The sequence below is a fragment of the Euprymna scolopes genome, chromosome 6 (assembly GCF_053919585.1).
Source record: "Euprymna scolopes isolate OS-2025 chromosome 6, ASM5391958v1, whole genome shotgun sequence".
Lineage (NCBI taxonomy): Eukaryota > Metazoa > Mollusca > Cephalopoda > Sepiida > Sepiolidae > Euprymna > Euprymna scolopes.
Window position 1 is genome coordinate 84,723,631 of NC_136487.1, and position 26,475 is coordinate 84,750,105.

General features: G+C 36.6%; 1 protein-coding gene across 1 annotated transcript; it reads left to right on the top strand.

Annotated features, from left to right (window-relative positions):
* LOC145277747 (uncharacterized) lies at positions 1 to 25,385 on the top strand. Its single transcript, XM_080129463.1, has 2 exons — positions 1 to 631; positions 20,454 to 25,385. Exon 2 carries the CDS (start codon positions 20,691 to 20,693, stop codon positions 25,254 to 25,256), a length of 4,566 nt encoding a protein of 1,521 aa, XP_079985589.1. The 5' UTR covers positions 1 to 631; positions 20,454 to 20,690; the 3' UTR covers positions 25,257 to 25,385.
* Positions 25,386 to 26,475: the final 1,090 nt, after the last annotated feature.

Sequence of the window (26,475 nt, forward strand, 5' to 3'; positions counted from 1 at the left end):
CTTTACGGCGCCGCAATGCAGTTCTGCCCGCGATCCCTTTTTGTAGACATTATGACAATATTTTGGTGTGTGTGCGTGTTTTTTTTTTTAATATCCACAAATGTCGAAAAACGAAAATCGCTCCGATACAATATTTCCATACGTACACGCATTAATGGTGACCTAGCTTGTTAAATACTTGTAGAATTGCATAGCAAAGATTAGAAGTGTTTCAACACTTGTCTCTTAATTAAATGAAATAATATCAGCGCGAGAGAATATCAACAATAGCAAAAAACAACAAAAACAAACAACATTCATGTTAAACAGCTTTTGAAGGAAACACTTTAAAAAACAGCTGCCACTTTTTTGTGTTTTTGTTTTTTATATATTTTTAGAACTTAATTGTATGAATGTTTTAAATTATTCGTTTATAAAACGTAAGAAGAGAACACGTGATGGTATTTTTTTTTTATTATTTTACACTGATTTTGTTTTTAAATATTTTACGTTGGAAACAAATGCAAATTAGCTTCTCCATCCACAATAACAAACCATAGTTACTTTTTTTTTTATGCTTGTATAAGTCATCATCCATCGTCTTTGTACTATACTGCAGATAATGTGATATAGAGACATTCAAATTGGAAAGGTGAGTTGTTTTTCGTCTGGCTTATTTTTTCTGTTTTCTTTTAATTATAAAATAAACAATAAAATAGCACACTATTCTACGACTAAGGAGATAATTTCATACATGAAAACTATAAACTTGTTCAGAGTTTGACGCATTATTTTTTTTTGTTTTGTTTTATCAAACATGAACTAAAGAATTGCTTCAAACTAGCTGTAAATTACCCGACGTTGCTCAGCTGGGTGAGTTTAGAGAAAAAGGTACTCATGCAGAGAGTGATCCGTGCTGAAATAATAACGTTATTATTTAAAAAGCCATTCTTAACATGGGAAGGGGAGGGTGTTTTGTACCTATTCTGTACTTTAACCTTACAATTGAATTAAAAAAAAAACACATATCATAAAACTTTAATTAAACTTGGAAATACGATTTAAAAAATAGCGCGGATCAGTAAGTGCATTAGCACCTATTATATATTATTTTTTAAAACTTTAAACAGTATTAGTTTTCGGGTAAAAGTGACTATCGGAATACCCTGGCCAAATCACCGCTAAAAAATCGTCCGCGTCCATCAAACTTAAAGAACTTGGAACGAAATTTATTAAATTTTATTTATTTATTTATTATTTATTTTTATTTTTTGCACTTATTTTTTAAAAATTTATTTTAGTTCAGGTACGTACTTACCAGAAAGATGTATTTCCCCTGTTTTATATCTTATATATTTATTTATGCTCCATAGCTACATATAAATATTAACGTTTATTCCTACATATAAATATTTTACATGAATTAACCATTTTATTCTATTTGGCACTTCTGCATGACAGTGACATATAAGCAACAGAGACGAGTTATCGATCCCTGTTCTTCGAAAAAGAAATGACATCTAGTGGCCATTATATGAACCTCAAATATAAACAAGTGTTTACGACAACGCAAAAATATATAACGAAAAATATATGAAAATCAAAACATTCATTGAATAAAAAAATGTACCAAAATATAATTTTAAGGCATTAATTTCTTTTCAATGAGTGATTTAATGTATCAAAATAGAATTTTAGTTTGTCAATGTAGCAAAATAGAATTTAAAAAACATGAAACGTTTATAGAGATTTAAGAATAATTTTTTTACAGAAAGATTTTTTTTTTCACAGCAAGTGTGAGATTTCTTTCACAAGGTTTTTGCCCTCGGCAGAATGGGAGAAAACCAAACAGAAAATTACAACAAAGACTTAAGACTTCAACATAAATTTTATTAAAGTAAAAAAAGGTCCATGTTGCAAAAGATGCGTCATCTTCAGCTATCTGCCACTATGGGCGGGTAACATTCCCGGAGGGAATAATAGTTCTGTCTTTGAGAAAGGCTGGGTAGAATTCCCGCTGACAAAGTAGTGCACAGGTTGGAGATGTTGAGGTGACTTCCAAGATGGATACCGCTAGCTGGGCATCCACGAGAGGTCCTTCGAATCAGTCCAATGGCAAACAAGGCAGGTCAAACCATAGACCTTAATTTTGTCTTGACAGACATCAAATTGTTGCACAAGCATGCAAATATAATATATAATTTAAGGAGTAGATAGGCTCTGTCTATCGCCCGGCTTCCATACTCCTTCTTTGCCTATTAGTCAAGCGCAGAGACACTATCTCAGTGATTCGACAGAAACACCCAGCGGTAGATCTTGTTTCCTGGCTAGGGCAATGAACACCGTTCTTCCCCATTCCCAGCACGCCCCACCCCTAAAACTGAACATTTGGGAGTGCTGGAGTATAAGATATGACTGAGCGATTAGATTGGGTTGACCTTCTTCTAAAGGGTTGAGGGTACCAGATTGACAGTTCCTGGCTGCTGTTCCTGACTGGTAGTACAGGAGCCCTAACTCTTTGGTAGCGCTTAGAGCGGCTGCTCCATCAACAGTTGAATAATATCGGGTTGTTTGTAGTACCATGACGCGCATGGAAAGGGACCCTGCACTCATCCCCGGTGGGCTTTCCTGAGGCCACAATCCTAATTGGAGAAAGGTCAGCTGATGGTCTACTTGTGATGCATGTCTGAAGCTCTGCATAACCTCTTGTTTAGCTCCCCCTTACCGAAACTCTTAAAAAAAAGAATATGACGACAGTACAATCTAAAAATAAGCTTAAACCAGGATTAGGGACAAACAAATTCAACTTGCCTCCTCCCTTGAGGCTCTCATTCACAAATATCCGTGGGCTTAGAACTAACTTAGCTGATGTTGAAGCATTTCTCTTAACAAATACCCCGGATATCTTAGCACTAAGTGAGACTAACCTACACTCCTCCATTCCTTCTAACCACTTTAACATGCCTGGATATCTCCCACTCTGCCGTAAGGACTCTGACAGACATATGCACGGACTTGGAGTTTACATTCGTAATACCCTTCCCTTGACTAGAGAAACAAACCTAGAAACAGATGATCAAGCCTTTATGTGCTTTAGACTAAACATGCAACACAATATTAGCTACTATTATTTTCTCTACCGCTCTCCCTCGACTCAGGACTGCTCCATAATAAACAAAGTATCTGACAGCATAGACACGGCACTGACCCTCGACACTAGCGCACAAATACATGTGTTTGGTGACTTTAATGTCCACCACAAAAACTGGCTTGGATTCTCTACTCACACAGATGCAGCGGGCAGCACAACCCATAGCTTCGCTAGATCTCACTCCCTATCACAAATTGTTACGTTTCCAACCCGTTTCCCTGACCAGGAAGAACAACACGCATCACTTCTAGATCTGTTTTTGACCACAGTTCCTGATGACTGCATAACGAAGGCCCACAGCCCACTCGGGAACGCTGATCATGCAGTGATAATGGTTGAAATCGCCCTAAACTCTAGACCCAAAACTGAAGAGCCAGTGCTCAAAACAACGAGATATTATAATAAGGCTGACTGGGAAGCCATCAGGGAACTAATTAGAGATGCTCCATGGAAAAATATTTTCTCTCTCCCTGCTGAACAATGTGCAAACGAGACCACTGACTGGTTCAAAACTGCAATCGAAGCGCATGTTCCCATGCGGAAATTTTATAGTAAGCCCCACTCTCCCCAATGGTTTACGTCGACTTGTGCAACTGCCATTGCTCAAAAGCAGCATGCATACCGTAGGTTTAACCGACATAAGTCCAGTTCAAACAGACTGAAGTATATAGAAGCTAGAAATAGCGTTAAGAAAGAAATAGCGACAGCTAAGAGAGAATTTACGGAAACCACTAAAAAGCGCATCGAAGCACAAAAACTAGGAACTCGAGACTTCTGGAAAATCTACAACAGTGTAGTAAATAATGGGCAATCAACAATTCCCCCACTAACCAACAATCACGAGGTTGTCTCCTCGGCAACCGACAAGGCTAACATGCTTGCCAGTCGGTTTGCCTCAAACTCCACACTGGACCCTTCCAACCACCCCCTACCTGACTTTCCTATGCGGACAGACGCCACACTAGACGATCTGAAAACCACCCCTGCTCAGGTGCATGCTATCATAAAAAACCTTGATACCTCAAAAGCATGTGGACCCGATCTTATCCCAGCTGTGCTATTAAAAAAGTGCTCAGCCGAAGTAGCTCCAGTTCTCTCCAAACTCTACAACAAATGCCTTAATGAAGCTTGCTTTCCGGTCTGTTGGAAAACTGCTTCTGTTGTACCAGTATTCAAGAATTCTGGCGAAAGGACAGACCCATCAAATTATCGCCCCATTAGCCTCCTCCCACTTTTTGCCAAAATATTTGAGACCATAATTAACCATGCTCTAGTCCATCATCTTACAGATGCTAAACTACTGACTGACAAACAAATGGATTTAGACAAGCCCGTTCCACAGCAGACATCCTAACTGTGATCTCTGAACGTATATACCATTCACTGGACAACGCGGGGGAGGGCAGAGCGGTAGCTCTAGATATATCTAAGGCTTTTGACAGGGTATGGCATGAGGGTCTCCTCAGTAAAATCAGATCATACGATATCACTGGTAGAATACTTAACATAATTAAATCCTTCTTAGATAAGAGAAAAATCCAGGTTGTCCTCGACGGTCGTACATCTAAACAATATGATATAAATGCGGGGGTGCCCCAGAGTTCTATCCTTGGACCTCTATTGTTCCTGATATTCATAAATGACCTCCCCGACAACATTGCCTCTGAGATGGGTATATATGCTGATGACACTACACTCTATGGCAGGCACGACAGGAAGACGAATGAACACATTTCTAAAGAAATGGCAGAAACACTAGAGGAAGACCTCCAATCTGTAGTGGAATGGGGACAAAAGTGGTTGGTCGCGTTCAATGCTGCCAAGACTAAACTAGTTTCATTCAATAATTACAAGAAACCCTCTCTACCACCCATAGCAATGGCCAACGACTCTTTATCTGAGAGTCCATCTTTCAAACTCCTTGGCCTAATGTTCACAGGAAACATGAGTTGGAACAATTACATTGAAGGCATTGCCAGGGCCGCTGCAAGAAAGGTGGGCTCTCTCTACCGTGCTAGAAAACTACTAACACCCGAAAGTATCCTGTACCTCTATAAGGCCACCATTCGCCCATGTATGGAGTATTGCTGCCACATCTGGGCTGGTGCATCTGCTACTAGTCTCTCGCTCCTTGACAAGGTTCAAAAGAGAGTCGCAAACCTGATAGGCCCTGAACTGGCATCTAAGCTTCAGCCTCTGTCCCATCGACGAAATGTTGCATCCCTCTGCCTTTTCTACAAGTATTTTAGTGGAGAATGCTCTGACGAACTGCAATCACTTGTGCCCCCACGACGTGTGCACCCTCGACAAACCCGACAGGCTGCTAAATCCCACCCCCACACTGTAGAGATCCCTAGATTAAAAAGATCTTTTTACTCCAATAGTTTCTTCCCCAGAACCGCTAGACTCTGGAATTCCATTCCAGGTTCCTGCTTCCCCAACAGTACTGACGTGCAGAAGTTCAAGTGTAACGTGAACCGACACCTTGCTGCCCAAATCCCTACATAGTACCCCAGTAGCTGTTGCCCCTGATAGTAGCCCCCTACACCAAAGTGGCAATTTGCCTTGTTTGGGGTGAAAATGTAATAAAAAAAAAAAAAAAATTCGCCCTACTTAAGAGCATTGGTAATTACAATGATAATGTTTTCTGCTCCACGTTTACATATTAAAATGTCTCGAAGCAACAAAGTAATTTTTCGCTGCCTCTATTCAAGTGAGAAATCCACGTGTGTTCAACTCCGCGTCTTTCTGGATTCTGGTCTGAAAAGGGAATTTGGCGCCGAGAACATTCTCGGCAGTTAGTTATAACATGCAATTTGATTGGTTAAAATAATTCCGTGTGCGGAGAAACCGTCCAATAAAAAGCTTGCTTATTTCTGCAGAATTTCTTACACAAGATTGTATAATCATATATCAAAATTTAAAAGCATGAAACATTTATAGAGGCTTAAGAATAATTTTTTTTTCACAGTAAGATTGTATAAACATGCCAAAATATAATTTGTTTGTCAATGTAGCAAAATAGAATTTTAAAAGCATGAAACATTTATAGAGGTTTAAGAGTAATTTTTTTTTTTTGTACAGAAAGATTGTATAAAAATGTAGCAAAATAGAATTTTAATTTGCACATACTTTTAGAAAAGGAAGAGTTATCGACCCCTGTTCTTTAGTTGACAAATGACAACTGTCGGCGGTTCTTGAAACTAAAATACACACATTCGCCTCATGTCACTGAAATGCAGAAGTGTCTTTTATTTTATTATTCTAAAATAATAACAGGAAAATACATCTTTTCTGATAAATGCGTACCTGAACTAAAATAAAAAAATAAGTGCAGCAAAAAAAAAAAAAGGCCACGTCTGCGGTATTCGGGTGAGTGCCATGTTTTTTAATGTGTTTCACTAAACTGTCGCCAGATGGCGCTTTTCGGTCAAAGAGCGGGACAATAAATCTTGCTTTAATTTGGAAAAATATTTCACTTAAATCCTTGTGTTGTTGACCCTTCAATGTTGCTTTAATTCGAAAAATGTTTCATTAAAATTATTTGTTTGTTCGAAAAAAACAAAAAAAACAAACTATTTAAAATGTAATTAAAAAAAATTAATACAAACCAGTGCTGAGGAGCGAACCCGAGACCTTTCGGTTGCAAGTTGAGATTCTGCCAATGGGCTACATCCATCCTGCCCACAGCAACGGTTGGTTTCATTCGACAGCTATAGAAAACGGGCCAATAGGGCATTCAGTGTCAGTTGAGTAGGAATACTCTGGTCACATATTGCTGTGTTCGTGCTCGAGATCGTGTTCTATCAATTCGATGGTGTTGCTTGGGATCGTGTTCTGTCAATTCAACGGTGTCTCTTTGGCAGAGATGGAGTCCTGTTCGATGTGCATTGGGTTTTAATAATACCAGCGTATTTAACCACAGCTATTTCCACAAAGAACAGATCGTGGAATCCGTGATGCTGAGATTGGGCAAAGATGTAATCCTACCTTTTGGTAGAGAAGGTGATTTAGTCGAGTGGATAAAAATGGTAAAATTGGTAGCTAAGCTACAGCATGTGCCAGACTTTGCCAGTTTTATTCCACTTTTTCTACATGGAGATGCGCTCGCCCTCTATTTTGAGATGAGTAATGAAGAACAAGAAGATGCAGAACAGATAGAAATGAGACTAGTGACTGCATTCACTGAAAGGCTTTTTGAAGCCGACGAAAAGCTACAACAATTCAAATGGACAGGTGAATCAGTTGATGTTTATGCAAATGCAATCAAAAGATTGGCTGGACTAGCAGGATACCTAGAGAGAGGACTGGATCATACAGTGAAACTTGCTTTTATAACGGAATTCCCAGACGAGATATCTATGACACTACAACAGTTACCCCACATAGAGAGATTGGACGTCAGCAAACTGATACCAACTTCACAACTTTTAGTCAGGAAAAGAGTTTGAGAGACTGGGACATTGGCAGTGAGTGCACAAAGTAATAGACTGAGGAATAAGGCTCAAAAAGAATCATCAAGCCTTCAGTGCTTTAGATGTCAAGGACCACACCTGAAAAAAGATTGTACAGAGATATCTAGAGTCAGAATAATGTGCTACAATTGTGAAAGGAAAGTTTGACCACATTTCTAGGTATTGTCCTCAGATTCAGGGAAGTGGGCAAGAGGGAGCTTCTTTGCCACAAGCTACCCCAACAACAGAATAAGGGCACAATACAAGCCTCCTCCTATAATAAAAGTGGTGCTGGATGATTCAGTAATGACCACACTTGTTGATACTGGGTGCACCACTACTTTAATCATCCAAGACTCATGAGTGGATACGTCAGTGAAAACAGTTGATGGGATGGGAAGGACACAGAATGTAAAGGAACCAGGCAAGTGGAGATAAAAGTATGTGGAGTATGAGTAAAATTGGGGGCAATCTTGATGAATCATATTGACGGGATCAACGTCATAATTGGAATGGATGTAATCAATGAGATTGGAGGTGTAACTATAAAGAAAGCTAAAGTAAAGTTTGGAAATGTACACTGTGCGGCAGCTGATCATCAGCTGAATGTTTGAAAAATTGAGGATAAAGACTTTGAAGCAAATTTCGATGGAAAGAAATGGACAGTAAAATGGAAGGGAGAGCCTCCAGTGTTACAGAATAGAGTGCAGTATTATAAGAATTTCCTAGAAAGTGAGAAAAATTTAGAATTTAAGAAAGAGGTGAAAAGATGGACGATATTCTTTTACCATGAAAGGGAGAAAGAAAAGGTGTGTTACCATTGATGGCAGTGTTTCAGGCCACAAAAGGGAAAGGCAGGCCAGTGTTAGACTTTCATGAGTTGAATCGTTTTGTCACATATAGGGAGTGACATAATAGATGTGTGTGATGAAAAGATGAGAAAATGGAAATGGTTGGTAGGAGATACCGCCATTGTGGACCTTAAGTTCAAGTCTGCCTACATGCAGCTACATGTAGCGAAAGAACTATGGCAGTACAAGTTGATCTGTTATAATGGAAAATCATATTGCCTAACACGGTTAGGATTCAGACTTAATGTTGCATTGAAGGCAGCCATTTTAAAAACTGTTAAAGAAAGGAACCAAAATGAAAGCCGCCACTGATTCATAGATTGATGATATAATGATGGATGTAATGAAGATATCGACAAAAGAAGTTGTGCAACATTTGAAAGGATTTGGGCTAGCAGCTAAATTGCCGGAATCCCTGGACGGAGGAGCGTCACTGGGCCATACATAAGCTTATGAAAAATAGGATGGGAGCACTGATGTTCAGGAGAGGCAACGAGATCCCAGAGATGGGAGGAGAAATTAGTAGGCGGGAGTTATTTTTTACCTATGGGAGATTGTTGAGGCACTATCCAATTGCTGAATGGCTGTGATTAGCATGCAGTTATGTGAAAAGAAGATCAAGTGAAGTAGACTGGGAGGGCAAAGTTGATTGCAAAACTGTCAGAGTGATGCAGGAGATTCTAGCTGAGGTAAAAAAAAAAAAAAGAGGACCCTGTTATTGGAGCTTGGCACATACCTGCAATGAGCATAGAGGTGGTGTGGTGTGATGCGAACACTATTGCAACAGGCATAGTCGTGAAGATTAGCGGTATGGCGATGGAAGATGCAACTTGGTTGAAAAATAATGATTATGATCATATTAACATGGCTGAATTAAATGCTGTTCTAAAGGGCATCAATTTAGCTATAAAATGGGGACTGAGAGATATCGAAATAAGAACCGATTCAGCTGCTGTACTTGGTTGGGTGAACTCTACAGTGGAAGAGAGTGAAAGAATACGAACAAAAGGTGCTGGAGAAATGATTGTAAAGCAGAGATTAGGAATGCTTGGAGAGTTAATATTTGAATTTGAACTGTGAAAAAAGGCGGTGTTTGTGCCTTCAGAGAAAAACAAGGCAATTGCAGCCAAATTAGAAAAGGTGATGCTTGAACAAGGTCCAGTAAGGGAGGTGATAATGGATAATGGCACTGCTTTTCGTTCCGAAATCTTCCAGACTATGCTAAAAAATGGAAGATAAAGTTATTACAGGGCAACCTGTACACCTGGAGGAAATGGAATAGTGGAGCGACATCAATGGACAGTGAAAGCAATAGCCGAGAGAGAAAGGGTATCACCTGAAGAAGCCACATTCTGGTACAACATGGCCCCTAAGGTTAGACAGAGAGAGGACACAGTGCTACATAGATTAATTTTTAATTATGAATGGAGGCACCCAAGAGAAATGTCCTCAGAAATTGATGAGCAAGGACAAGTCAGAATCCAAATACGAGAGGAGATTTAGGTGAAACCTACTAATGCACGATGCAATGGGGAAGAGGTGCAATCACGGGAGTGCAATCCTCTAACAACTTGAGTGTTGATGGAATGCCACAATATATATTTTAGACTTAAGGCACGTGGTTCATGTAGATGATGGGGATGTCGGTGCTGAGCCAGAGAGTAATGAAGGTGAACCGGTGCCAATGCAAAGACCGCAGAGAAAACGCGTGCCTAATGGGTACAGGAATATGTAATGTGAAATGATCTTTAATGATCATAGGAGTGTGTAATCTAAAATGTAATTAAAAAAATTAATACAAACCAGCGGCGAGAAGCGAACTTGTTGCAGATTGGGAGTCTGCCATTGGGCTACATTCATCCTGCCCACAGCAACGGTTGGGTTTCACCCGCCAACTATAGAAACCGGGCTGATAGGTCATTCAGCGTCAGTTGCATAGGATTGCTCTGGTCGCGTGTTGGTGCGTTCGTGCTTGGGATCGTGTTCTATCAAATGGACGGTGTTGCTCGGGATCGTGTTCTATCAATTTGACTGTGTTGGCAGACGTGAGTTCTGTCAGATGTGCGGTGGATTTTCATAATACCAATTAACCACATATTTATTTTATTCAAATTATATTTTCTAACGCAGACTTTTCAATCAACAGGTGCCACATTTACACTTCAATTCAAAAAATGTTTCGGAAAAAAAATCCAATGAAAAGAAAAGTGCTTCTTTTAAATTATAAATTTGTTGTTGACCCTTCAAAGTTGCTTTAATTCGAAAAATGTTCCATTAAAATTACTTATTTGTTCGAAAAAATAAAACAAAAAAACTATTTTATAAAAAAACTGATGTTGTTTTAATTCAAAAATTGTTTTATTAAAATTATATTTTCTTATGCAGACTTTTCAATAAATGTCTACAATTATATTTTGATAAATTTTTGTACAATAAATGTTTTGGTTTTCAAATATTTTTGTGTTTGGAAAAAAAATCATGTTTATTATTTATTTGACCAAGAAGAAATTGGAGTTATCGCCCTTTAACAATGGCGCTTACCTGAATAATATAAAAGTGCCAAGAAAAATATAATAAATAAAATAAAATAAAATAAACAAATTTCGTTTCATCTTGTTTTCTAGTTTCCGGTTCGGTCTTTAAGTTTCAACTTTTTTATATAAATGCTTAAAATATTTTGTGATAACACAAGAAGTGTTAATAAAAAAGAAAAATGATGCACATGAAGGAGCTTGCTCCCTACCTGTAAATTATTTCCTTTATTTAAAAAAACATAAAAAAGTAAAATTTTTATTCTGTTTGAAAAACTAGTTTTGTTCAAGACTGTCGGCGAACAAAAAAAAGATGGCTGCAATGTCTTTGAAGACTCAATATTCACTTCAAAATAAGAAATAAAATGGTCTTAGAACCCACCCAATAAATGTCACTGTAACATTTACTGGGTGGGTTTCTAACACCATTTTGTTTTATTTCTTATTTTGAAGTGATTATCAAGTCTTCAAAGACATTGCGGCCATCTTTTCATGTTTGCCGGCAGCCTTCAACATTTTTTTTTTTTTTCGAACGGAATAAAAATTTTACATCAAACAAAAACACTAAAAACTTATCCAGTTAGGTAGAAAAGTAACTTATCTTGCCTTTGATAACATTTATTTGTTATATATTTGTTTTTTTACAACTTTTTCAAATTTATGTGTATAGTAAAACAAACCCAAAGATTAAAACGGAACGAAATTTTAATTTCCGTTCCGTTTTAAAAACAACTGTAAAACAAGTTTTGCCTTTTACTTTTTTTTTTTTTTTTTTGTGATAACACAAGAAGTGGTTTGTTTCAGATAAACCCTTTTTTATGGCTTTTGCTATTTTCCTTATCATTATTTCTGTCATGAAATTGCCAATTCTAAACTTTCACAAATTGTGTGCATAACAATTTCTTTGAAACTGAAAAATGTAATTTAGTGATAAAGATGTATGAGTTTTACTTTGCTCGAGCTTTTAATTCCAATGTTTTCTGTGAAATAAATATAGACAACTTTCCATCGAGATAGATTCTTCCCTTTCCCTTGCCTTTCTCCTAATTTTTATTCTTTTATCATAAAACTGATTGCATCTAGTTTTGTTGAAACAATATCGTATATCTCATTATTTATATATTACTAGCCTGGGTGCCCGGCATTGCCCGGGTGTTTGGAAGGTTGTGTTGAGCCAAAAAAAAAAAAAGTGGTAGTAGGCAGGCAGGCTCGAACCCGTGAAGCGGAGGTGGGCAAGAAAGTGAAAGAAAACCTGACACTTACCTGTACTCCATGACGTGACTGGAAGTTTGAAACGTTGAAATTAGTAAAGTCATTCCAACCTATATGATGACTTTCAAAAATGGCGATGCCAAAAAACCGACCCTCCTTGTAGAAAACTTCCCAGTTGAGAGTGAAGGAATTAATGTTTTTGGCCATTTTTTTTATATTTTTCGTCCGAAGGGACGAGCTTCAAAACGATACCAATCTCGTAAAAGTCTGTCACCTCTGTCAAAAATTTTAGGCAGACATACGTAAATACATGCATTTAAACAGACAAGTAAGATTTATATTATAGATTATTAATAGATGTTTTAACTTGTTAAAATGCAGGGAAAAAATACAGACCGTTGCTTTATGCTAAGTTGAATATAGTTACATTTTTGCCAATTTTTTGCATTAAATATTATTTTTTTAATATCAATCCCTAAGTCTGCATCGACTGATACCATAATACTTAGTTCACTGGACCTTATCATAGCAAAGGTCCATACAAAATTTTAGCCAGATCGGCCAAGTAGTTTCCGATAAAAAGTGAAAGTAAATGTAGAATTGTGGTTACTAATCCCTATTAATCTTTAACTATGAATCGAATGGATGCCATAATACTTAATTCACTGAACTGTACAATCAAGAATCAAGAATGTGCTTACCTTCCCTCTCCACCATTATGGACCATTTAACTAATTTCAACATATTTATTCAGTAGCAATTAGTGGTATGCTAATTGCCATTGGACCAGCCTACAATTAGTCAGGGATGGTGGATTGTTCTATTTTGAGGCACTTGATTGGCTAAACATGCCAGGAGGGGCAGGTGCCACTCTACAAATGCCAGCTGCTCTGGCATTCAGGGGTTTTACTGTTCTAGACTTCTGCCAGGAACTACACTCTGTCAATTATCGCATCCATTCAGCACAACATCTTCATTGAATTAGCTGGCTCACCCTAACAATATTCCACATGGCACTACGAACAATGGAACCTGAGGATTGGGAAGACTTCTTTCTCAAAGCTGGGATTACATCTGCGTCTGCCAAAATCTATGCCACCACATTTGCCAGAGAAAGACTCACCACAGATCACCTACACATGATAGACAGATCCCTGTTAAAGGAATTAGGCATCACTACTATGAGTGAAGCAATGCGAATCCCTGCGCTGCCTGCATTCAGCACATCAGGGCATAACTGGAATGAAAGCCCGAGCAAACGAATCCATACATTGGCCTGGAATGAATGCCTCCATCCGCAATAGCAGGGAGAACTGCATGACTTGTACAAGGATCGCACCGAGCCAGCCCCGGGAACCAATTACATTGACGCAGTCCCCAGAGTGGCTGTTCCAGCAGATTGTCATGGATCTGTTCCACGTTGGTGACCACAGATACCTTGCTTGCGCTGACAGATTAACTGGCTGGCTCATCTTGTACCACCTAAGCCAAGGGCAGGCAACTGCCTCTCGGCTCATCTCAATCTGTTGGGAGATATTTCAAGCATACGGTTCCCCAGAAGAACTCAGCAGTGATGGTGGCCCGCCATTCACATCCCTCCCATTCAAGCAGTTTCTAGAGAAATGGTCTGTAAAGCACAGGTTATCATCTGTGGCCTATCCACAATCCAATGGTCGAGCGGAGCTAGCTGTCAAAACAGCCAAAAGGGTTGTAGATGGCAACACAGGACCACAAGGGTTCTTAGATAACGACAAGGCTGCCAGGGCCATCCTACAATACAGAAATACCCCTATACAGGGTATCGGCTTATCCCCAACACAGCTTCTGCTTTACAGGCGACTTTGAGACTACCTCCCCTCTCACCCAACCCTTTACCAGCCACATCTGGAATGGATCGCCGCGGCTTGAAAGCGCGAGATAACCCTGTCTTGGCGCAACACGCGGCTCATAGAGATGTATAACCGTACGGCCCATTCTCTCCGCCCACTACAAAGTGGGGACTTGGTCATACTACAAAGAAACAACCGTCTCTGGGACATCACTGGTCGGGTGATTGAAGCCCTCCCCAAGGCTCTGGTAGAATCACCTTGCGAAATCGGCGGTTCCTCAGAAAACTTGAGACCTCCACATCTCCAAAGCCCATCCTAAGCGCGCTACCAGGGGCCCCTTCCTCACATACCCCAAGTGACAGAGACAAACAGCCCTGTCGTACCAGACCCTCAATTTGACCTTCGGACACAGCAACCTGGCGGGAATATCACTCCAGAAGAAGTACCTGAACCTCCTAGACCAATGCCAGCCAAGTCGGCGCGGGCACTTGCGAGGCTATTCCCACATAATCAACCTGGCCGTCAGGAGCTCATCCCTCCTCAGAGACCGTTACCCCCACGTGATGGGGGAGGGGGGATGTAGAATCAAGAATGCGCTTACCTTTCCTTTCCACCATTATGGACCATTTAACTAATTTCAACATATTTATTCAGTAGCAATTAGTGGTATGCTAATTGCCATTGGACCAGCCTACAATTAGTCAGGGATGGTGGATTGTTCTATTTTGAGGCGCCTGATTGGCTAAACATGCCAGGAGGGGCAGGTGCTACTCTACAAATGCCAGCTGCTCTGGCATTCAGGGGTTTTACTGTTCTAGACTTCTGCTAGGAACTACACCCTGTCGATTATCGCATCCATTCAGCACAACATCTTCATTGGATTAGCTGGCTCACCCTAGCAATATTCTACATGAACCTACAAAAGTCCATACAAATTTTCAGTCAGATCAGCCTAGTAGTTTCTGCAAAAAAAAATGGAATGGACAGAGTGAAATATAATATAGATTATTATTATTTATTTATTTGATGATTTATCAGTATGACTATATCTAACAAACACGCTAGCCTTGAGACTCGAACCTCAGACCCTTAGTAACTGTTGTTTCAGTCATTATCTGTATCTATAAAAGTCAACGTTTGTGTGTTATAGAAATCGATTTGTTAACAGAAAATTAATAAAGGATACATTTTCCAAGGAATCTAAAAACAAATTTTCCTTTGATTGTCACTGGGATTATTAGGGGAAATTATCGATTATTTCCATAAAATAACTGAAATATATTAGAATGTAAAGAAACGGAATTAAGTTTTGTAAATAAAGTTTCTCATTTCATAAAACCAAAAAAAATAAAATTAAACAAAGAATATCTATGTAAAGAATGTATTTCGAAAAGATTTAAACATTTAAATAATTATCTTTATTTGTATTATTAATATTTAAAATAATTACATTAGTTCTGATTCGTTAAAGCTATTTGTTGTTTTTACAGCTATCTGTAAGAAACGCAGCATCAATAAGTATTTTTTTTTTTTTAAGAAAACACCACAGCGTTAAGATTTTTTCGTTACTTCACCTCATATTACAAATGTTATTTTTAACTTTTCTTTCAAGGACAAAAGATTGTACATTTGACTATATTTGAAATTATTGCACACATATATATATATGCAATAATTTCAAATATTGTTGACACTCCGGTTCTCCTCATATCACCAAAGTTAAGCAACGATGAGCTTGCTCAATACTAGGTAAATGACCATTTGGGAAGGCTAGGCGCTGTACATACTGTGCTGAGATGTAAAAAATTCCAGGTTGGTATCTGGAGGCACATTTAATTCACTGGGATGCACCCTCGGTCGTGCGTCTAGAAGAAGGAAAACTCTGAAGTCTACTGTGTGCCCTGTCTTGTGGCAGCCATTGCACCGACAAAGATTAGCAGCTGTACCAAACATTGTGGTTGATTCTGCACAAAGCCTTCACCACTATAGACAAATCATCTGTGTGAATTTCTGAACAACTTGGTTGTTGTCATGGAACTCGTATGTCAAAATCAACGGGAGGGTCCATTATATATATGTGTGCGTGTGTGTGTGTGTGCCATCCACAGACAGTACTGTTTCACTGTTTACAGCTTCAATATATATATATATGTGCCGACGTTAATGCCGCTGCCAACGTTAATCTTGAAAAGGGTTGGCTGAAAGACGTCTTGATAGGGTTTTTTTTTTCTGCTCTACCCCTTATTTATCATCTTTATCTAATTTATGCTTAGGAGAAATATACTTTAGAAGTGTATTTTGGTCTTTTCGAAAGTTTCTTTTTAATGGCTTATGTTTAAACTATAAAAAAAAAACAAAAAAAAAACAAAACCCTCAGCAATTAATTATGACGCAACGTTCGGTGTTCTTCAAAAGTGAGATATATATATATATATATATATATATATATATATATATATATATATATATATATATATAATTCCTCTAATGAAAAAACTTTTAATAATAATTATGCATATAACAATGCTTTACAAAACAGTGGTTATGATGTTAACACTAAGATTGAGTATCACGGCAGAAATAGTAAGAGCATTAGATGAAAAAATAGCAACTGGAAAATTATTTCAAGTGCATACCATTTAATATGCAAGTTAAATCCAAAATTTGATGTTTCTTCATTTTTTTAAGTCAACATTTTCCTGCAATTGTCTACATAAAATATTTAATAAAAATGCTGTTAAACTTATCTACAGCTGTACAAATAATTTAGAAAAATAATTAAGAGCATAATAGACAGATCTTAAACCGTAATAATATTAGGTTGGTGCAAAAATAATATTAGGTTGGTGCAAAAATATTGTCATTTTTTGACATGAGGTTGGATCTCAAAAAACGACATTATTTTTTGCATTAACCTAATAATAGAATTAATAATAACAAAAATAATATAATAATGTGATAACAAAAATAATGAATGTAAAAGTACAGATAAAAATTAATGTTCGCTATAAGAAAAATGTTTTCTGAAAGTATAGTTTATTTGGGAAATGTGTTCCCAGAAAATAATTCTAGTCTTGAAAAGTTTTACATAGGGCATACAAGCACTGATTTTAAGGCTAGATATAAAAACTATAAAATATCTTTCAAATTGTCTCCTATGTAAATATTTAATATGTGATGAGTTCATTAATTTTTATAGTAAAAAAAAAATCGAACTTTTTCATGAAAATAAACATGGTGAGAGTTTTTCTTGCTTTAATTGTTATTTCATTATTTATTTTTTAAATTTTTTTGGGGTATTGTAACACCACTTCAATTTGATTTTGATACCCATTTATTTTCATTCAGTCTTTCTGGCTGTTTATGTAACTCTGCATCGGCATAGTTGTACTAATACCAAAAACATTGATAAGACCAGGTGGATATTTATTAAAATGCAACGTTTTAAAAATCAATATGCAAATTACAACTTCATTTCAGCCTGCAAACTGACATTTGGTTGTATATATATAAAAAAAATTGTATGTAATGAATACAATTTGTATGATATTAAGGTTCACAGTATAAAATAATTTTTTTATTGAAACTCTTTTTTTTTTTACATGAGTAATTTGGATATTTAATTATTTACAGACTGTTATCCTCATTTTCATAGTTGTTGTTTCACGTTCAGCCAACTATCCCCCCTGGCCTTTGTCAGGTGGTTAACTGTGACAGGATAGGAATGCTGAGTCTCTTAAGTATAGCTTCAGTAATTACTGCCTTCCATAGTTGTCGTCTCACTATGTGGCACAGTACAAGAGACGTTGAATCTTTACAGTTCTAGGTTTCAATTCTACCCAAAGCCAGCCAGAGGATTACTTGACCAAAACACGGTGAGACAATGACAACTATAGAATGGCGAACAAAGCGGAGTCCCTGAAGCTTGCTATGCTTGGTTATATATTCAGAATCAGAGGGGCATAGCTCCGACCTCGACCCCTCCCAATAGAACTTAATTCATAATTCTCAATAATACATTATCAGTAATATTTTACAATTCTCAATTCTGGAGAATACATTATCAGATCATGAGTGGCCAATGGACTTTTAGGTCCATGCCTCTCTTTTCTTCTTCATCTATTTTTCATCTCTCCCTGCTACCATAAAAGCAAAGAGGAACCTCTCCTTTGGGCCAGTTCCCAAAATCACAAATAGATTTCCTTAATTTGTATTAAACACAATCCTTCTTTGTATAATTTATAATCAAAACTCAATCACGGGAAAGGGTATTTCTTTATCAGTACATTTTTTATGACTTCTACAAGCATTCAACACAGTTGAAACTTTCTTTTTTTTTTTTTCTTTTCCACCATCTGAATCTCGACATTGGTTTCCAATCCATCAACATTGTCACAATCCTCCCAATCATTATCTCCTCCTTCAACATGTTTGTACATACTAGCCAAAAATATGTAACCGGAGGAAGCATATTATTGCTAGTTTATATCATAATTTTTTAAACATTTTGTATTTTATTTTTATATAATGTAGAAACTATTTTATTTTTATATAATGTACAAACTATTTCATGTTTATATAATATAGAAACTATTTTATTTTTATATAATATAGAAACTATTTTATTTTTATATAATATAGAAACTATTTTATTTTTATATAATATAGAAACTATTTTATTTTTATATAATATAGAAACTATTTTATTTTTATATAATATAGAAACTATTTTATTTTTATATAATGTAGAAACTATTTTATTTTTATATAATGTACAAACTATTTCATGTTTATATAATATAGAAACTATTTTATTTTTATATAATGTACAAACTATTTCATGTTTATATAATATAGAAACTATTTTATTTTTATATAATATAGAAACTATTTTATTTTTATATAATATACAAACTATTTTATTTTTATATAATATAGAAACTATTTTATATAATATAGAAACTGTTTTATTTTTATATAATATAGAAACTATTTTATTTTATATAATATAGAAACTGTTTTATTTTTATATAATATAGAAACTATTTTATTTTATATAAATATACAAACTATTTTATTTTATATAATAAAGAAACTATTTTATTTTTATATAATATAGAAACTGTTTTATTTTTATATAATATAGAAACTGTCTTATTTTTATATAATATAGAAACTGTTATTTTTATATAATATAGAAACTGTTATTTTTATATAATTCAGAAACTGTTATTTTTATATAATTCAGAAACTGTTATTTTTATATAATTCAGAAACTGTTATTTTTATATAATTCAGAAACTGTTATTTTTATATAATTCAGAAACTGTTATTTTTATATAATTCAGAAACTGTTATTCTTATATAATTCAGAAGCTGTTATTTTTATATAATATAGAAACTGTTATTTTTATATAATTCAGAAACTGTTATTTTTATATAATTCAGAAGCTGTTATTTTTATATAATTCAGAAGCTGTTATTTTTATATAATTCAGAAGCTGTTATTTTTATATAATTCAGAAGCTGTTATTTTTATATAATTCAGAAGCTGTTATTTTTATATAATTCAGAAGCTGTTATTTTTATATAATTCAGAAGCTGCTATTTTTATATAATTCAGAAGCTGTTATTTTTATATAATTCAGAAGCTGTTATTTTTATATAATTCAGAAGCTGTTATTTTTATATAATTCAGAAGCTGTTATTTTTATATAATTCAGAAGCTGTTATTTTTATATAATTCAGAAGCTGTTATTTTTATATAATTCAGAAGCTGTTATTTTTATATAATTCAGAAGCTGTTATTTTTATATAATTCAGAAGCTGTTATTTTTATATAATTCAGAAACTGTTATTTTTATATAATTCAGAAACTGTTATTTTTATATAATGTAGAAACTGTTTTATGTTTATATAATTCAGAAACTGTTTTATGTTTATATAATTTATAAACTGTTTTATGTTTATATAATTTAGAAACTGTTTTATGTTTATATAATTTAGAAACTGTTTTATGTTTATATAATTTAGAAACTGTTTTATGTTTATAATTTAGAAACTGTTTTATGTTTATATAATTTAGAAACTGTTTTATGTCTATATAATTTAGAAACTTTTATTTTTTATATAATTTAGAAACTTTTATTTTTTATATAATTTAGAAACTTTTATTTTTTTATATAATATACAAACTGTTTGCAATATCATACGTGACTCAATTTTTTTTCTATAGTTAATTATTATTGTTGGTGTTCACTTGAAGTTCTCACACAGACTATCAGCAGAGATTTATCATTGACAACAACCGGTAATGTTCCTTTGAGTCTGGTTTACAGTAAGTTTCCTCAGATGACTATTATTATTATTGCTACTACTGGTCTTAAAAAATGTTGAATCCTGATAAATTATAAAGAGAACTTAATATATACGTTTTCTTCTTGCAGATTGTGGAAGGATTTTGTTCCGTATCCTTACATACTTACTGTTGCGTCATCAACTATGTTCATAAACACCACTGCTTACCAGCCTCCCTGTTGAAAATTTGGCAATTTGTTCCATGATGAGAAGAGTTTGATGCTACATAACCACATTCCTGTGATGAATAAAGACTTTGAACGCACCATTCGCATCATCATTTTACTACTCTCTCCTTATCTTCATCTAATTTGTGGGCAAGTGGCATGATATCAACTGTTGGAACAAGCCAAGCCTTCTTGCCCAGGATGCCGATGACAACAAACGAATCAATGTGCGCTGAGGTGTTGGCCAACATCATTGATTTACATGTGCGGAACAGAAGCCAGAAGCAGCCTGTTGGAAATTGTGATGCATCTGCACAACAACAATTTATACGTGCGCAAGACAATTCACATGACACGGATTCTACTGTCTTTTCTTCAGTATTTTTCAAGTGCTCGTCCTGTGATGAGAAATTCAGCTGCCAGGAAAACTTGGAGTCTCATGAAAAAATCCATGAAACTCAAGAAAGTTCAAAGTGCAAAGAAATCTTGGCTGATATTATTGATTTGCATGCAAAGGCTAAAGCAAAGAAAGATGCGTCAAAGGCTCTCGACAACAACGTCTGCAAGTACGTCTTTTCAGGCAGCACGTTTGTGGATAAATGTAGCCTGGATACCCACTCTGAGATAAACCAACAACAGAAAAATTTGTCTTCCCCCAAACGTGCTGAATACGATAAAAAATCGAAAAGCAAAGAGGTTCTTGAGTTTTCCCAGTTCAACTCAACCCCTAAGAAAATCAACGTCCAAAAAAGTCACGCATCTCCAAGTGTAATACAGTCGAACTCGGCCAAGAAAGACTCTTTGCCCTTCCTTTCATCTGATAAAAATATTTTCCAGTTGGAGAACAAAGAAAGGCATGCATCTGTGGCAAAAGTAACCCTTGATGCTCGTAATGCTACTGGCCTGATTGGGCAGGAGCTCAAATGGACATCAAAGGAAGCTTTTGCTATCTCAATTGGATTGAACACCTCGTCAAAGCTGAAAAATTACAAGTGCACATTTTGTGAAAAGTCGTTTGAGGAATTGGACAGTTTGAAAAAGCATTTCACCTCTGACCACTCTTCTACACCTTCCATTGATTCTACCCCTCCTAGCTCTTTAGACTCTACTATTGCTGCTGCTACTACTACTACTACTACTACTACTTCTTTTAAGTGCACCTTTTGTAACACAAACTTTGTAAATCTCTTAGCGCTGGATGCTCATGCCAAATCACATAGTCAGTGTTGTAGCTCATTCAAGTGCAGTTATTGCACAGGCATCTTTACAAACTTTGATGCGTTCACTGAACATATACATGTGCATATTCAGAAAGAAAACAATGAGAATGCAGCAGAAGGGACTGTCAGACTGTCACCAGTCAAGTGCAAAACTAGAGGAAAACAGACTCTAAAAAATAATACAGAAGAACACAGCGTCTCGAAAGGAAACACCCGCTCAAGTGAAATTGTGGAGACGGGAAGGGATGAAGAAGGCTCATTTGTAAAACGACCAAACAAAGATAGCAAGAATATACTGCAAGAAGACAATAATATAAGAGTTGACAATTTGAGTGTAAAAATGTCAAAAAGACAAATAAAAGCAGCAGCAGCAGTGAATACTGTATCATCATCATCAGTTACTATGGCTACAGCAACACCATCTGTAAAACGAATACACAAAGATAGTGGAAATGTACCACAAGAAAGCGAAGATACTTTAAGTGTAAAAATGGCTAAAAGACGAACAACAACGGTGACAGCAGTGAATGCTGCATCATCATCAGTTACTTTGGCTACAACAACAACATCAGTAATAGATTCCACTCCTGGTGCTAATTGTAGTAACAGCACAACCAAGGATGGTAAAACTAGTTCTAACAATAACCAAAATGCCAATACAAATGGTAACTTTACTCCAAGGGTAAAGTTTGTCACCCCACGGACTCTGCTTAAATGCAACTATTGCAACAAGGAATTTCCAAAACTCGGAAAGCTGAAGCGGCACCTCAGGATCCATACTGGGGAAAAACCGTACCAGTGTCCAAATTGCCAAAAGTGTTTCACGCAATCCGGCAACTTGACACACCATCTGAGAACACACAACGGAGACAAACCATATATGTGCAACGTCTGCAACAAATCGTTTAGCCAATCAAGCAGTTTGACGATACATAAACGGTCACACACTGGTGAACGTCCGTTTGCATGTTCGTTTTGTGACAAGCGCTTCTCGCATTCAGGTCCATTGCATCATCACATCCGAACACACACTGGTGAGAAACCTTATAAATGTCAGTTTTGCGAGAAAGCATTTCCCCAGTCGTCGCAGCTTTGGCAACATGTGAGAACCCATACTGGTGAGAGACCGTATAAATGTACGCAGTGTCTAAAAAAGTTCACACAGTCGAGTAGTCTCAGTATCCACCTCCGTTCCCACTCTGGCGAAAAGCCTTTCAAGTGTCCGCACTGTGAAAAGTCCTTTGCTCAATCCGGGAAGTTACATCAACACATGAGAGTCCATTTAGCCGAGAAGATGGTCAAGTGCTCGTGGCCGTCGTGCTGCAAGCAAATCTCCTCAAGCAAGCTGGCGCACCACTTATGGACGCATATGAGAGAAGAACCCACAGCATACAGCAAGCAGCCACTAAAGTGTGACATTTGCGACCGGGTTTTCATGCAGTGGTCAAACCTGTTGCAACATTTACGGTTGCACACTGGCGAGAAAGTTTTTCAGTGCAAAAAATGCGAAAAAGTGTTCACGCAGGCAAGTAAGCTTAGCATCCATTTAAAATCGGAACACGCCGGCAAGAGACCGTATAAGTGCCGGTTCTGCGTGAAGATATTTACGCAGCCGGCCGATCTCACACTTCATGAGCGGACCCATACTGGTGAGAAGCCGTTCACCTGTGACGTATGTCAGCGTGCGTTTTCACAGATGGGCAGCCTGGGTCGTCATCGTCGTATTCATACTGGCGAGAAGCCATTTCAATGTAAAATGTGCGAGAAATCATTTTCGCAGTCAAGTGGGCTGGCGCAGCATTCGAAAACGCACACGCAAGAGAAGCCTTATAGTTGCAAGTACTGCACTAAAGCTTTCGCTTTTTTGTCAAAGCTCAAAGAGCATTTAACCATACACACAAATGAAAAACCGTTCCGATGCAAAGTCTGCAGCAAACAGTTTCGTTCGTCAAGTAATCTTAGTAATCACAAGAAACATTGTTCCGAGGCGGGTAACCCCAGCAACAAATTGGGAAATTCGTCCACAACAGTATCAAACAAAACAAACAAAGATTCATTATCTGCATCAGAAACAGACTCAGTTTGTCAAACCCAAAATGTATCACAAATCGAAACAGTAACAACATCAGTACCGATTGTAAATATCCAAACAGACTCCCTTTCAGAAAGAACTGATAAAGATGCTGAATCAGCATCTAACTCTGCTCTTCAAGCTGAATCGCATACTCTCGTCGAAAAAAGACTTCTCGGAGAAAACGGTGAACTTAAACCAAATCTTTCTAACTTTACAGACAATGAGTTTGCACAGGTGTACACGTTTACAGTTCGTGTCGTTGAAGAAAAGGAAGATACTACCACATCAGAATTAGTAATGGAATCGTCTTTAAACAACTCGACTCAGGTATCGATGAAAACTGCTGCTGATATAAACACAATTGTCGCCAGCATGGACTCTCGCTTATCGTCAGAACTTGCCATGGCAGCAGAGTCATCTCAAGTTGGCATATTTGTTAGTGGAAACGAGGAAACAGGTGATGCGAACCGCATTCAGATAACCATTCCACAATCTTCAGCAGAAAATGTTGAAGGATTAACCCTTCTCGAAGAAGGAGTGAGATGCTTTTCAAAGGACCAAACAAATGTCGATGTGGGAACCATCTTGGATGGCTGTACTGCATATGTTATCCAAGCTACCTTACCAACGGTTGTCGAAGGAAATCCTATTACATGCTCTGAGGAATCTGATGCCGGGTCAATACTTCAAACAACCATGCCTTCAAGCAAAATCCCCACAGACATCCATGCTGACTCTATGCCCAATTTTGATCTTGCAGTCTCCATGCTGAAACCAAATTCTAACACCCAAGAAGAATCTTACCAAAATAATCAGGTTTCCAGTTCTAATGACCAAAGAGTTCTTGAAATGCAAACATTTTTAAGGAGTTCCTGTAAGGAATCCACTGGTTCTAATGAAATGCATTTGCTCCAAAGAACAGTTGAGCCACAACATATACGTTCCGATTCCAACCGTTATTCCGATTCATCTGTAGAACTGGAAAATTCTGTTCCGTTAAGAAACATCCACATATTAGAGAATCCCAACAACATTTCTGCAGTTCATCAACTCGTAAACTACAGTCTTGCCCCTAAAGAACTGGAGAAAAACCAGAATCTTGACCCAACTTGTGTCTTTACAAATACTACCACTACTACTACTAATGCTGTTGAGATTTCTATTGACAACAAGAATCTTAATGATGACGACGATATTGTTGATAGTAGTAATAACAGTTTACTCTCTGTGCCCTGTTCTATCAGTGTTCCAAAATTTGTCACTGAAACAACAGTTGAAAATACAGAGAACTCGTCAAGTGTGTTTAAAGATTTCCTCAATAGCTCATTTACAGAACAAACTGTGATTGGCAGCCATTTAACTGCCAATGTGTCTCCACATTTGGTAGACTTTCCCAGTGAAACAAATGGACAAATTACCTCTCCTTATTAGTAGTTTTTGTAAAGGAAAAAAGAAAATGACATTTCTTCCCCAAAAATAATTGAGCAGGGTGATTTATTTTTACAAGACATAGATCTGAAAAAAGATATTACTAAAAATAAATATAATTTATAATACATACTATTGTGTTTTTTGAATTTGTTGTTTTTTTCTTTTTATTATTATTATTATTATCTATATAATAATACACTAAGGAAATTTCATCTTAGTACATATATTATAATTCGCCACCACCACTTTAAAAGATAGGACAGTGATTGTCAAAGATGCAATTATAAAAAGAATTATTTTAAAAATTTTATCTCTTGTGCCGAATGTAAAACTTGAAGTAAAATACACGTCTTTGGCCTTTGGGTAGAAAAAAAAAATATTCGATTTGTGAAACTTAAGTAGGATGACCCCTTGGTGTAAATGTGGTATTATCGTGATTGAGGATTCTAGTTAGGAATAGGCATAGACAAATCTTAAGTAAAGTGGCAAGGATGACTATAAACCCTCCCTCCCTACACTTTTGAATGGTCTTGGGCCTAATTTGTTTTTGAGGATTGCATAATTTTCAGAAATAAATAAATTTTTCAAAGTGTTTATTTTAATAATGTTGTGGAGTCTGGATTCGCGCCGGACATCTACGGAGCAAACAAATGTTACAAGCTTCTGAAAGTGTTTTGGAGATAGATCCCAATAATCAGATATATTCTGAAACTACATGAACCAAAGTATTTAAATGACTATGTTTTAGTTAAAAAAAAAAAAAAAAAAAGATGGTATGAGACAAGCTAAATGCACCCAATGGGATAGACACTAAGATAGGTAGCAGGCGACCGAGAAAAGAGGGGGGGGGACAACAGGCATAGAAAAAAAACAGTTGTAAACAAAAGAGAAGAAATAAAAAGGAAAAAAAGGCAGATAGGGCCAGAATGGTATGTGCGAGGGATATTTCTTTTGGCCAAGAAAGCTGTAAACGCTAATTGACCATGACAGTCAGTGACATACGTGAGTAGAAGGAAGCGTACCAATGAAATTCCAATTTACAAAGCGACCATTGTTGACTGGTCCCTGGTGGGTAAGTGGCCTCTATTGAAAAGACGCGTGGAATTGGATTTGGTTCATTTTTATGATCCCTCAAAGTTAATTGAACGAGACCATTCTGGTTTTAATGGCCCGTCAAATTCCATTAGGCACACGCCGGCTGAGATATTCGACTCGATTG